General features: G+C 43.2%; 1 protein-coding gene across 14 annotated transcripts; it reads left to right on the top strand.

Moving 5' to 3' along the window:
- Nucleotides 1-779: 779 nt before the first annotated feature.
- Nucleotides 780-12,812, top strand: LOC109892406 (heterogeneous nuclear ribonucleoprotein K). Of its 14 annotated transcripts, none has more exons than XM_031826290.1 (17): nt 931-1,005; nt 2,324-2,433; nt 2,539-3,059; nt 3,156-3,253; nt 3,494-3,550; nt 4,929-4,972; nt 6,135-6,207; nt 6,316-6,429; nt 6,707-6,835; nt 7,944-8,251; nt 8,464-8,517; nt 8,945-8,984; nt 10,861-10,876; nt 11,073-11,105; nt 11,219-11,286; nt 11,551-11,798; nt 11,915-12,812. In XM_031826290.1, exons 4-16 carry the CDS (start codon nt 3,176-3,178, stop codon nt 11,752-11,754), a joined length of 1,218 nt encoding a protein of 405 aa, XP_031682150.1. In that variant the 5' UTR covers nt 931-1,005; nt 2,324-2,433; nt 2,539-3,059; nt 3,156-3,175; the 3' UTR covers nt 11,755-11,798; nt 11,915-12,812. The 14 variants fall into 14 exon arrangements, with proteins under 14 accessions (XP_031682148.1, XP_020340506.1, XP_020340501.1 ...); XM_031826293.1 differs by having other exon boundaries at nt 948-1,005; nt 3,006-3,059; nt 6,322-6,429; nt 8,942-8,984; XM_031826288.1 differs by lacking the exon at nt 2,539-3,059 and having other exon boundaries at nt 780-1,005; nt 6,322-6,429.
- The last annotated feature ends 830 nt before the right edge of the window (nt 12,813-13,642 follow it).

The following is a 13,642-nucleotide window of genomic DNA, read 5'->3' as shown; positions in this document are numbered from 1 at the left end:
GCCGATGAGCACCGATACGTTTTATCTATAATTTCTCTTCATTATTTCTCTTCATATGATAAGGATTAAAAAGGATTTGCCAGTAGATTGTTGACTAGATTCATGATGATGACTGCTAGCTCGCTTTGAAAGTAAGATGTTGACATGATCAGTCCAATCTACTGTATATATAACGTGATTTGACGTTATTTTATCTGTGGCCAGTGACCTTGAACCTTATTGGAAAGGCACTTGTAATATGATTCTATGGCAGGATCCAAAGGGCAGAAATTTTGGATGTCTACCCTTACTAAGGACTTAAACTTGGTGGTGACGGACTGTCCCCATGAGTGACGGAACACTGAGCCAATCACGGCGCAATGCTCCTATTTTCTGCTGGTTCGCCCCACCACAGAAAGCACTGAGCAAGGCTGAAACACCTGCATTTTGGAGCTGCTTTACTCAAGAAAACAAAAAAGAGACCATGTGTGTATGCAGCTTTATTAACTGAATTATATTTGATTCTTTTTTAAATTGTTCACATTGTTTGCAAACTGATTTTTGACACTATTAATGCCAAAATAACATGTAAAACAGGCAAGCCCCCCTAATTACATTAAAACAAATGGTTTGGTTGGTTTTTTTTGTTGCTAAAAATGTGGAGCCTCACTCGTCCTGAATGAAGGGTCGCCACTGAGTGGTAGGTACTGATAGGCACCGTCTCTGGGGCTCGGGACTTGTAAGTCCCGCCCAGTTGCTATAACGACTCCCACATTGCTCTGCATGATTGGTAAATCAAAGGTTCGTGCCTGGCGTCAGCTAATGTGTCGACCTCTTACATTTCTTTGAAGACGTGTTGACTTTGAGAGACAACTGACATACCCAATCTCGAACCTGCTCTCTTCAATAGGTGGAAGAAGAAAGTAGACTGACTCCCTATTTTGCCGTTTCACTGTATTCGGAAGCTTTTAGTTGCTGACAATTTCAGGACAAGAAATTGCTTTGGAGAACGCGGTTTGGCTGGAGGTTTGTTAAATATTTTGTTTACATTTTTTGGGTTTGTGGTTAAAGTTAAATTATAAAGAGGTTGTTTGTTAGTTCATTTGCATTGTAATCGGTCAATGAGAATTAAATCACTTTTAGGCTCAATTGGGGATAAGCCTCGTGAACTCTATCGCTAATATTAGCTACGCTAACTAACGGTAGCTAGCTATGTAGCTAACGTTAGCAATCTAGCCTAGCTAATTTAGCTAGCTATCTATAGCTAGATACCATATTTGTTTTGCCCTTTTGAGAACGTCAGCTAACATTAGTTAAGTATTACAATTATTTGGACTATGTGCTGCAAGTTAACTTATTCAGCCAATCGTTAAACGACATTAGGCCGTTTACATACACTAACGTTACACTGTAATCTACAGTGTATGTATGTTAGCTACTTGTACAGATGAGTAGTTAGTCATCTAGTTAACGTTAGCTGCTGGTGGCTAACTAACGCAGCCAGGTTGTTAGTTATTATGACATTAGCTAACGTTACCTGGCTAACGTTTCGCGTTAGTTAATACAGGTTAAGACTGCTGGTTAACGTTAGTCAGACAACTAACGTAAAACCAATTTAGCTGACAAAAAAAAAGTCATTAGCCGTTAGCTAACGTTAATCTATATGTGTTTGTGCAGAAGCAAGTAACGTTAACTAGTTAAGCCTTCAATGTAGCAACACCGGAAATAATCTAGCTACTCTATGTAGCAAACGTTAATTTGGCTAGATTACTTAGTGTTTCCATGTATAACATTAGGATGTTGTCTAGTTCCCTAGTTAACAGCTGCTAGTAGTAACAACATCTGCGTCAGTAGTCAACGAACGTTAGCTAAGTATCTAGCTAATGTCATCATCCAGTTCTTTGTTAATGTAACTCATTGGCTTGCAGGCATCCATAAATAGGTTTTCATAATATTTGAGGCAGAGAATACTACACCCACATAACTACCTAGCTAGCGGTTCACAATGACTCAAACTACCTCCTACAATTTGTTGGGGGGGTGTAACTATTTTCATTTTAGCCCAGTTATCATGATTCTGTCAAGTGGTAACCACTCATATCAAGGGCAGTGATTTGTGATACATTCCATTTATTATAGTAGAGAACACTTTTGTGTATCCTGTGGCCAAGAATGAATAGGGATTAAAATTGTAAATAGGGGCAAGGCAGCAACAGGTTTGATTAGTGACAAGATTGGATTGGTGAGGCTTTTATCATGAGGTGAGTTTCCCTCGGTCTTGTCTGACGCAGCCTCAGTGTCTTCAAAAGGCATAGTCTAATTTTACATTGTTGCCTTCACACAGCAGATCCACAGTGAGGAGCCTGTTCTCATTTCACCGCTGGTGCAAGACAATGGAGACAGAAATCGAGCAGCAGGAAGAAGAGACCACTTTCAGCAACACTGACACTAACGGTAAAGCTATTGTAGGCTATTTTGGCAGTGCCTCATCAAAGCTGTGTGTAAGCCATGCATTTGCCTTGATTAGACTAGAAATATAACACTGCTTTTCTCTAATAGCTGTTATCAGTCAGAAGGGACTACAGGGATTGACATTAAGGGATGCTTCGATTTTCCTTGGGCAAGTGAACCAAACAATCAAACCTTTTTAAAGAATTCCAGTAGCCTAAAACTGATCGTTCTGGTTCCTCCCCGTTATTTATGTAAAATACAGACCATTTATGGCAAGTTAAGCCTGCTTTGATATGTTATTTCTTTCGAATAACAACCAAAATACTAATAATTCAATTACTGATTTTTCTGGTTCCTCCCCTATGTGTAGGTGAAAGGCCTGCAATATATTGCACTTCTGGGTGTAAATAGCTAAGTACAATTTTTGGGCAAGTGAAGGGCAACCAAAAATTACTGCTGACCTGCCTGATGGGCAGGTACTTTTCAGACTTTAATGTAAATCCCTGGACTACTGGTATAGCTACATGCTGGCACCATGTGTGCATGTCAGATGGCCATGTGTTTCTCTTGTCCAGGTCACTGCTGTTTCGGGAGCAGTTCCGCCTAATTTTAATCCAGGAAGTGGACTGGTAAGGGCTGGGTGGATGCTGTCGCCTGGCTTTTGGCTGGAACCCGTATTGGGAAGAACATAGCATTAGGCTAACTTTCCAGGTTTCTCCCTCCAGGAAAACGCCCTGCCGAGGACATGGAGGAGGAGCAGGCCTTCAAGCGCTCTCGCAACACTGATGAGATGGTGGAGTTGCGGGTACTGCTGCAGAGCAAAGTAAGCCTTGCAACACAAATGGGATTGTAGGCCTATTGCTTTTAAATCAGGAATTCCCTGTTTGTTTACTGTGTAAAATCCACAATGGTATTTCTTACATTTCCGTCTTCCTGGATAGGTAGGTGTTTTTTCTGGTGTTCTGAGTTTTGCTAATCACATCCCATCTTCCAAGTTTCATATCATTCAGCGGACTCTCAGACCCATTACTCTGTTCCTAAGGAAACACTTGTTTCTCCTCAGAATGCTGGAGCTGTTATCGGAAAGGGCGGCAAGAATATAAAAGCCTTACGCACAGACGTGAGTACAGTTGGCATTGTCAAATTCTTTCCTCCACTGGGGGATTTGCTGTAAAGCTATATTTATGTCCTTATATAAACCTGACATTTTCATAGACATTATGGTATCCAATTACCCCATTCTAATGACAACCCTTATGCGTCCTATTAAAGAAATGTAACCCCTGTACTAAATAGTTTCTCATATATATACACACGCACATCACATCTATCTATCTCATCTCCCATCTATAGCCAATCATTCTGTTATCTGAATATATTGTTTAACTTGATTGGGTCAATTCCACATTAACAGAATGATGCAGAGACTTAGATGTTTTACTTTAAAATGTATGTCAAACACAAACCAATGTTTTGGAAAGTTAAACAAACCATAGAACTATGCACATGGACTACTTTCAACAATTTCCACTGAACATTTAACGAAAAACACATTTACTTGAACAGTGCAGCTGCAAAGTTTAACAGAAGGAAGGTTTGTGCCATCATTCTGTTACCAAATTTTGCATTTGCAAATTGATGGTCGAGTTATGTTTTCTTGTTGCATTAATTGTATTTTCTTGTTGGTTTACATTTTAAAATGAAAAATTGCAGTCTGCATCATTCTGTTACTGTGGAATTGGTCAAATGTTGCATGTCTGTGAACACTTGGATGGATATTTGCGATGTTTTTGTACAGTAGTCAGATTCTCTTTCCCAAATGACACATCTATAGGTTGGCTCATGTGAACAGACATGGTTTGGCTTGATTGGATCAGATTTGGGGGAGAGTGTGGGTGTGGGCATTTTTCTTGTGTTTCCAATAAAAGGGAACTATCCTCTACTAGTCTCTGAACGTGATTTCTAATGCCCCTTACATCCCTGAAGCAATACCGGACTGTGGCGATGCCATAAAAACCCCTTTAAACAGGTGTCTCAAAGCCTGAGCGGACCTATAGTATATTACAGCCTCTGTAGTATCTATGCAGTCCATTTAGCTAAGTGTCTTTGCTAGAGCTGGCTTAGTCCAGCTGCCCTTTTTCTTGTGTACTCACTTTTTATTTTTTTATTTTTTATTTTTTGGAAGCTATATAGTGAAGGAGTATAGCGTGTATTAAATTAAAATGTATTCCTTCTCCCCCTCTTCCCTCTCCTTTACTTTGTTATTTTTGGCCACCTTCCTCCGTTGCCCATGTACTGGATCGACATGCCCCTCCTGCGTTGCCCACCTTGACGTTGGCCCAACCTTCGCCCCTGAACGCCCGCCCACCTGACACCCCGGTTGGCCCTGCCCCGCCCCGCCGCCCGCCCACAAACGTGCCCCTCCCTAAATGGGCACCTTACTTGACATCTTGTGATTGAATGCCCTTGCCCAATGCCAACCTCCACGGCCAATGCAGTACAATGCCAGTGTATCTGTCCCTGACAGCAGTGGCCCAGAGCGGTATGTCCCACCAGTTATTGCCTCACTGCCTGATTAGAACAGATAAAAACACATGTCTTTGATAGCCTGCCTTCTGTTTCATTTGAACATTTTCTACATATAGAACCCCCCCTCCCTCTCCCTTTATCAAGAGACGTGTATTGTTCCATTTGAATTGTTCTGTCTTCTCCCCCCCTCTACCCTTCTTCCCCCACATTCAAGTATTTCCATTTAATTTGGACCTTTTTGTCACTAGAAATGAATCAATGAACCCACTTTCAGTAGATCATATTAAATGGGAGGAGCCCAGCTGTTGGCTGCTGTTACCTTTCTGTGGTATTTTTAATTGTGATTTGTGGAAAGCCAATGATCTTTCCCACTCTGTCCTTGTGGCCCACCTTGCTACTCCCTGCCCTGCCCCTCCCCCACCCCACTGTTCTCAACATCACTGTTCATGATCTGAGTGCTCAAGCTCCGCCCACTCTGTAACTCATCACTGTTTTCTTTTTTTCCCCCTTGTGCTACATCTCTCCGTTGGGTTTCTCTATCCTCCGTTAGGTTTCTCCCCTCTTGTTTTTCTCTCAGTCCCCCCCATCAGTCCAGACTGCCTGCCAAACCTTTCATTCCACCCTCTATCCTGTCCACCTAGTGGTTACCACTCACATCCCCCCTGCTTTATTTTGTTTCTCTTCTACCTTCCGACTCCCTGTCACTGAGAATGTGTGCCGGTGGCACGATTGTGATGGCAGATTTTTTTAAATTAACTTTTTTCTTTCTTCCCCCTCAAGTGCTGGTGGTGATGGTTAAAAGGACACCCCCCCTCCCTCCATACAGAGCCCCCCCCCCCCCCCCCCTCCCTCCAGACAGAGCCCCCCCCCCCCCCCCCCCCCCCCCCCCCGCCCTCCAGACAGTGGTCAGCCTTGTGCTCCATGTTGTAATCCTAAAGCCTCGCTCTCTTGTTGGATGTGAGATAAATGAGCGCACATCAAGTTGCTCACATTTCAGTCCAGTGTTGGGAAAGTCTTCGTTTTGTTTTTGTTTTTAAACGTTATATTTTTTAATTTTCTTTTTAGCTCTGTGCTTCATAGGAGTGTTAGTCTGGAAGTAAGTTTCTTTATTTTTTGCTTTTTGTCCTCTCTCTGTTTTGCCTTGTTGCCTTTGGCCACATGCTATTCCTTACCAGGATCCTGAGTGTTAGTGCAGATATTGAGACTATCGGAGAGATTCTGCTGAAGATTATCCCTACTCTGGAAGAGGTGAGTGCCCCGCGGCCACCAGAGAGGTTTATCTTTTTCCTAATCCTCAAAGTCAAGAGCTAAAAAGGCTTTCTTTCACCTGACTGATCTGTACCTGTTTTTTCCTAGTACCAGCATTATAACGGGATTGATTTTGACTGCGAGCTGCGTTTGCTGATCCATCAGAGTCTGGCCGGAGGCATCATTGGGGTGAAGGGTACCAAGATAAAGGAGTTAAGAGAGGTAAGATGGGATCCCACTGATTTCAAATGCTGACTTGACTCAGTCCATACTCATTTACAAGAATTAGCTGAAGTGCATAGATTGCATGTGCTTGATCTGCCCTAACAGGTTTTCTTTGTTGCCCACGTGTCCACATGGTTATGGGGAATGTATTGACGGTCTCATTTAATGCTCACAGTTGAAGACTGGTCAAACCCATTTTGAACATATGGCATTGTGCTGCGTCTTCCTGTTGTGTTATGGGTCTATTTCATGCTGGGCTTCATGTCTCCACCAGAACACCCAGACTACCATCAAGCTATTCCAGGAGTGCTGTCCTCACTCCACTGACCGAGTGGTTCTGGTTGGAGGAAAGCCAGACCGTGTCGTCGATTGCATCAAAGTTATCCTGGAGTTGGTATCTGAGGTGGGTGAGAGTTAGGTCTGTGACGGTCATGGAATTTTGGATGACTTATTGGTCAGCTAAATGACGCAGTCTCCGTTATAGTAGTTTTAATAGCGTACGGATACATTTTAGCACGCACATTTTCTCCTCTTTTCCTGACTGCATGTGCTGTGCTTCTGCAGACAGAGGGCTGTTGCCTGGGCCAGGGTTTCCCAAACACTGACCTGGTGACCCCCCTGTGTGCATGTTGTGGTGTTTGCCCTAGCACTACACAGCCGATTCAAATTGCCAACTCATCAAGCAACCAAAGACTAATTTGCTACAACACCTTGCTTGTTTCAGCAAGGAGCAACAAAGTTTCATTGTGTTGTAAAGGGTCCTTGTTGCTGTGGAAACTGACACGACTGCACAAATGCCTGGCCTCCCAGTGTTTAGTCAACTGTTCGTTCCACAATTTATTTGATTTTTAAACCCCCTACTGTAAGTCTTCTATAATTGTCGGTAAAAGGATTATACGGCAATTGTGTCAGCTCTTGTGAGTTCAGTTCTGAGCCAGTGACCGCAACACACTTCACCACCATCACCAATGTCTAAACATGGAAACTCAATGAGTCAGTCAAACTAGAATTGTACTTGTTTAATAACAGCAGATGCTTTTTGTTTGTTTTTATATATTCCATTTACAACAGTTATTGACATTGTAGTCGTTCCAGAGCAAAACTAATTTATATAGGTAACTGGCAAAATAAAGGAAACACCACGAGAAATTACATCATTTGGTGGTGGAAAACTCTCTCAGGTGCCGCTCCAGAATCTCCCATAAGTGTTGAATTGATTTGAAATCTGGTGACTGACAACACACACACCCTTTAAACCCATATGCTCCTTTGAGACCCTTCTTTCAAACTCACTGAGATCTATTCTAGCCATGGTAGCCAAAATAATGGGCAACTGGACATTTTTATACATGACCCTAAGCATGATGGTATGTTCATTTCTTAATTAACTCAGGAACTACACCTGTGTGGAAGCACCTGCTTTCAATATACTTTGTAGCCCTCATTTCCTTTTATTTTGGCAGTTATATGTAGCATCTCAACAATGGTCTCATAGATAATACTATCTTCAGGCTCCTATCAAAGGGCGCGCCCAGCCTTACGACCCCAACTTCTACGACGAGACATACGACTACGGCGGCTTCACCATGATGTTCGAGGAGCGGGGCCGGCGGCCTATGGGGGGGTTCCCCGTACGGGGCCGGGGTGGCTTTGAGCGCATGCCCCCCGGCCGCGGCGGCCGACCCATGCCCCCCTCCAGACGGGACTATGAAGACTTGAGCCCTCGCCGGGGACCGCCCCCTCCCCTGCCTACCAGAGGGCGTGGAGGGAGCCGGGCTCGAAACCTGCCCCTCCCCCTACCACCACCCCCAAGAGGAGGGTAAGGAACTTGACTTCCTTTCAATTGTTGTTTATGGCTACCTCTTATCACCTCATCAGTCACTCAGTGACGTTTATAACCATGTGCCTTCGCTGTGCCTGAGTACATAGAACTAGAATGAACATGAACCTATTTTGTTGGACTAATCCTTTAAAGGAATCTTTTCTGACACATTTCCACTGAGTCATGTTGACCCTGTCGTGTGGTTGCAGAGGTGACCGGTTCTCTCATCAGAGCTATCACGGCAACATGGACGACAGACCCAAGTAAGTCATTTGTGTAAAACAAAGGCAGCACCTGCAGATTGGTTAGGATGGAACTCCTTCACCTCTCCAAATCGAGTTAGTCAATTGGAGAATGGCTCACTCAGATGTGGAGACTCTGTCAAATGTTGTTTAATCCTTTTCTGTTGATTTAATGACCGTCAATATAACGGTAGTTATTTTGTAAACATGACCGCTCATCCCATGAGTAGATGACTATAAGAACACAATGTCAGTGTCTTCTTATCAACACAGATTTTAAAAACAACTTAGCTCTTCACACTTTCAGGAGGACTGGTATCACTCTTGTATAGTACAGATTTAGCAGCCCCCAAACCAATGGGCTGACATCAGTCCATCAGAGGTGGTGAACTGATCCCTCTCTTATCATGTTAACCCTGACACCCTCCCTCCCCTCTTATCTAAGCAGCGACAGGAGAGGAAGACCAGGAGACCGCTACGACAGCATGGTGAGTGACCTGGGCATTTTAAGTGTTTTTAGATGAGGGTTTAGCGTGGATGAGTGACAGCTTCAGTCTGTTGCCTGGTGTTTTAATAGTAGGCAAGTCGAACACGCATTTTAATGGTTTTAGTTACAGTGCATTCAGAACCTTTTCAGCCCCTTTGTTGACTTCTTCCACATTTTATGTTACAGCCTTATTCTAAAATGGATTAATTATCCCCCCCCCCCCATCAATCTACACACACTACCTCATAATGACAATGCAATCAAAGGTTTTTATAAATGTTTGCGCATTTATGGGGAAAAAAACCCATTTACATAAGTATTCAAACGCTTTACTCTGTACTTTGTTGAAGCTGGGATTACAGCCACAAGTCTTCTTGGGTATGATGCTACAAGTTTGTGACATCTGTATTTGGGGAGTTTCTCCCATTCTTATCTGCAGATCCTCTCAAGCTCTGTCAGGTTGGATGGTGAGCGTCGTTGCACAGATATTTTCAGGGCTCTCCAGAGATGTTCTATCGGGTTCATGTCCGGGCTCTGCCCGGGCCACTCAAGGACATTCAGAGACTTGTCCCAAAGCCACTCCTGCATTGTCTTGGCTGTGTGCCTAGGGTCGTTGTCCTGTTGGAAGGTGAACCTTCGCCCCAGTCTGAGGTCCTGAGCGCACAGGAGCAGGTTTTAATCAAGGATCGCTGTACTTTGCTTCGTTCATCTTTTCCTCAATCCTGGCAAGTCTCCCATTCCCTGCCACTGAGCATGATGCTGCCATCCATGCTTCACCGTAGGGATGGTTTTGGCCAGGTAATGAGCGGTGCCTGATTTCCTCCAGAAGTGACGCTTGGTATTCAGGCTAAAGAGTTCAATCTTGTTATCAAACCAGAGAATTTAGTTTCTCATGGTCTGAGAGTATTTTAGGTGCCTTTTGGCAAACTGTATGCAGGCTGTCATGTGCCTTTTACTGAGGAGTGGCTTCCGTCTGGCCACTACCATAAAGGCCTGATTGGTGGAGTGCTGCAGAGATGGTTGTCCTCATTGGAATGTTATCCCATCTCCACAGAGGAACTCTAGAGCTCTGTGACCATCGGGTTCTTGTTCACCTCCCTGACCAAGGCTCTTCTTTTTTTTGCTCTGACATGCAGATGCACCTTATATAGACAGGCGTGTTTTTCCAAATCAATTGAATTTGCTACAGGTGGACTCCCAAGTTGTAGAAACATCTCAAGGATGATCAAGGAGACAGGATGCACCTGAGCTCAATTGAGTCTCATAGCAAAGGATCTGAACTTATGTAAATAAGGTATTTCTGTTTTTTAAATATTTTTTTATACATTTGCAACAATTTCTAAACCTGTTTTTGCTTTGTCGTTGTGGGGTAGTGTGTAGATTGAGGAAGAAAAGTAATTTAATACATTTTATAGTAAGGCTGTAACATAACAAAATGTTGAAAAAGGGGTCTGAATCATTTCCAAATGCACTGTACGTGTGTAAATGGATTGGGATTATTATCCTGCCCTAGTGAAATCATGGTGGTTTGGACACTGGCGCTGCTCTTCACCAAGCGAACACACTGGTTAGGCCTCTTGTAGCCTGGCAACAGTTGTCTCCTTGGTTACCAAGGAGCAGCTGAATATGTAATCTGGAGCCGCCAAACTAACAAATGAACTTCAGGTGAAACCATTCCGATTCGCTGACGGGGTTGGTCGGGTCGTACCAATAACATACATAGTGGAAAATAATGCATAGTGGAAAATAATTCATTTGCACAAATTATGGAGCTCAATATCAAACACATTTAAACCAGTATTTTACTTAATGAATGTTTCAGTCTTGTAATAAGTCTCTCAATTTGTCTTTCTCTCCCTATGTTCTGCTGAATACAGAGTGGTGGATACGGTGGTGAGTCTTTAAGTTTCTTCTGGTCATGGTTGTCTACACTCTTGTTTGAATGTGTCTTTGGTCAGAGTATAGTTCTTTCTGTCTAGTAAGCACCACCAGCTCTCCCCTCTGTCCTTTGTTGGTCTGTCTATGTGGTCTGTCAGCCACGGTGTGATGTATTGTTATCCTTCCTTTTCCTCCCTTCATATTTTCAAAGACAACACTTCCTCCTGGGAGCCCTTTCAGTCTGGTGAGTGCAAATGAATCACATTTGTATCAATGTCTCATTTTGTTGCTTCTGTATTTGTTTTCATGTCGTTTTGAGACTTTCTACACGAGGATAAATTCTGAGTCTCTCTCCAGGTGGCCGAGGGTCATACAGTGACATCGGGGGTCCCGTCATCACGACACAAGTTACCATCCCCAAGGATGTGAGTAAAGGTTTAATCCGCACAGTCCCAAGCGTAATAACAACCCTTACCACAGATCGACACAGACATCCCTGTAATATATTCATGAGAAGGACCGAGATAAGATTATTCCCAATTGATCAAAAAGTTCCCACATCAGCCTTTATTCATATGTGATTGATATCCCCCCCCCCCAAAAAAAAAAACCTGTGCCCCTTTACCTGGCTGTCATTGTGCCGATCACATTGTTGGGGAGAAGTAACCCTGGCTTCCTACTTGTCGTAGCTGGCTGGCTCCATCATCGGGAAGGGCGGACAGCGGATCAAGCAGATCCGTCACGAGTCGGGAGCGTCCATCAAGATCGACGAGCCACTAGAGGGCTCCGAGGACCGCATCATCACCATCAATGGAACACAGGACCAGATCCAGAACGCCCAGTATCTACTGCAGAACAGGCACGTGCTAGCACCCTTTCCTCGTCTCCGCTGAAAGCAGTATGGTGGAAACCTATTCATCCCTGTCCCCTATCCGTGGTAATCAAGGAAGGAAATGAGTCGTTCATGACTAACAAATGAAATTGAACTTAAAGTAGTTCTAGAAATGACTTCTGGGGTCCCTTTATTCACTTGTCCACTGTGTTTTGTTGCAGTGTGAAGCAGTACTCTGGTCGGTTCTTCTAAAGAGGGAAGAGGAGCCAATCTGCCATGCCCGTTCGCTCCCTCTATTCAGAGCCAACATTCCTCAGCTTTGGGTAGTTGTGTGCCCCCCACCCTGTCATCTAACACCTTTTAATAAGAAGTTTGGAAATTCTCTCAAAGCTGCCGGATGAGTGTCACTTTTTTTGTTTTTTTTTGCCTTGCTTGTTTTTTTGGGTTTTTCTTGATTATTTTGCTGTTCTGTACTTGGAGTAAACTAACCTGTCTGTGTTCACTCTTGGCCTCCCCTGCTCCTCCCAGTCAGTACAGCATGCAGAATGTAATCTTGTTTTGTAAGAAACATTTTATGATTTAAAAAAAACAAAAAAAACATTTAGTTTATTTTTGCTTAATTTTTCCCCCCTGCTGAAAGATAAGGGGCTGTATAAAAATGTACAGTAATTGTGTCATAGGATGAATAAGAGTGCTAGGATTGTTTCATTTTGTTGGGAGACTGATAGGGCTAAAATAAAGTATTGTTAATTTTAAGTTTTCTACATGATTTCAGCTGGTTAACGGGGAGGGACTTGATATAATTCCTTTAATACGTAATCATTGACATTTGGATCCATTTAGACTGGCTAAAGCCTGTTTTTTTTGTCGGTTTGTAAGCGTTTTTAACATTTTAGATGGGATCTTTGTAGACACCAGTCAGTTTGGGATGGGAATGCAGCTTTTCTTTCCATATGAGTGGCATGTCACCCCTGTTAATCTACCTGTCTGGGGTATAGTGTCTGCTGCAAATCTGAGTAATAAAGTCTGTGCCACCTTTTACTAAACATGTGGGGGGAGGTTTTGTTATTTTTCCATGTTTCCTAGATGCGATAAATAAAATGGTTGTAATAAAATCAACTTGATATTTTCAGTAAACTGCTTTCAGTATCAAGGAGAAGTTAGGTGTAGCTGTTATGGTAGGCATTTTCTACAAGTAATACAGCATGAGTATTAAGTAATACCTAGTTGACAAGTAAGACTGATTCATATGCCACATTGTGACATCTGTGTTCTGTATTAACATACACTGAGTATACAAAACATTAAGCACTCCTGCTCTTTCCATGACCGACTGGTCAGATGAATCCAGGTGAATGCTATGATCCCTAATTGATGTCACCTGTTAAATCCACTTCAATCAGTGTAGGTCAGGACTCAAATGTATTCCATGGAGGGTCTAGTGTCTGCTGGTTTTTCCTTTCCAGTGGTGTAAAAATGCTTAAGTAGTTTTTTTGGGTATCTGCTTTACTGAACAAAAATAAATGCAACCATTTCAAAGATTTTACTGAGTTCATATAAGGAAATCAGTCAATTGAAATACATTCATTAGGCCCTAGTCTATGGATTTCACATGATGGCAGGGGCGCAGCCATGGGTGGGCCTGGGAGCGCATAGGTCCACCCACTTGGCAGCCAGGCCCAGCCAATCAGAATGAGTTTGGACCATCCCGCAGCTGTAGAAGCCAGATGTGTAGGTTCTTGGCTGCCATGGTTACACATTGTGTGGCTGGTTGGAGTTACTGCCAAATTCTAAAACAATGAGGTGGCTTCTGGTAGAGAAATTAACATTAAATTCTCTGGCAATGGTGCTCCAGAGTGGCGCAGCGTTCTAAGGCACTGCATCTCTGTGCTATAGCTGTCACTACGGACCCTGGTTTGATTACCGGCTGTGATTGGGAGTCCCATAGG

The sequence above is a fragment of the Oncorhynchus kisutch genome, linkage group LG6 (assembly GCF_002021735.2).
Source record: "Oncorhynchus kisutch isolate 150728-3 linkage group LG6, Okis_V2, whole genome shotgun sequence".
In the NCBI taxonomy this organism is placed as follows: domain Eukaryota; kingdom Metazoa; phylum Chordata; class Actinopteri; order Salmoniformes; family Salmonidae; genus Oncorhynchus; species Oncorhynchus kisutch.
The sequence above is the reverse complement of the archived record's forward strand: the minus strand, read 5'-3'. Positions and strand labels throughout refer to the sequence as shown.

Excerpts from the sequence above, each read along its gene's own strand:
- LOC109892406 (XM_020484910.2), top strand. The coding sequence starts at position 2,373 with ATGGAGACAGAAATCGAGCAGCAGGAAGAAGAGACCACTTTCAGCAAC. Across the intron at positions 6,430-6,706 it reads AGATAAAGGAGTTAAGAGAG|AACACCCAGACTACCATCAA; the intron begins GTAAGATGGGAT and ends TGTCTCCACCAG. Across the intron at positions 8,252-8,463 it reads CCACCACCCCCAAGAGGAGG|AGGTGACCGGTTCTCTCATC; the intron begins GTAAGGAACTTG and ends GTGTGGTTGCAG.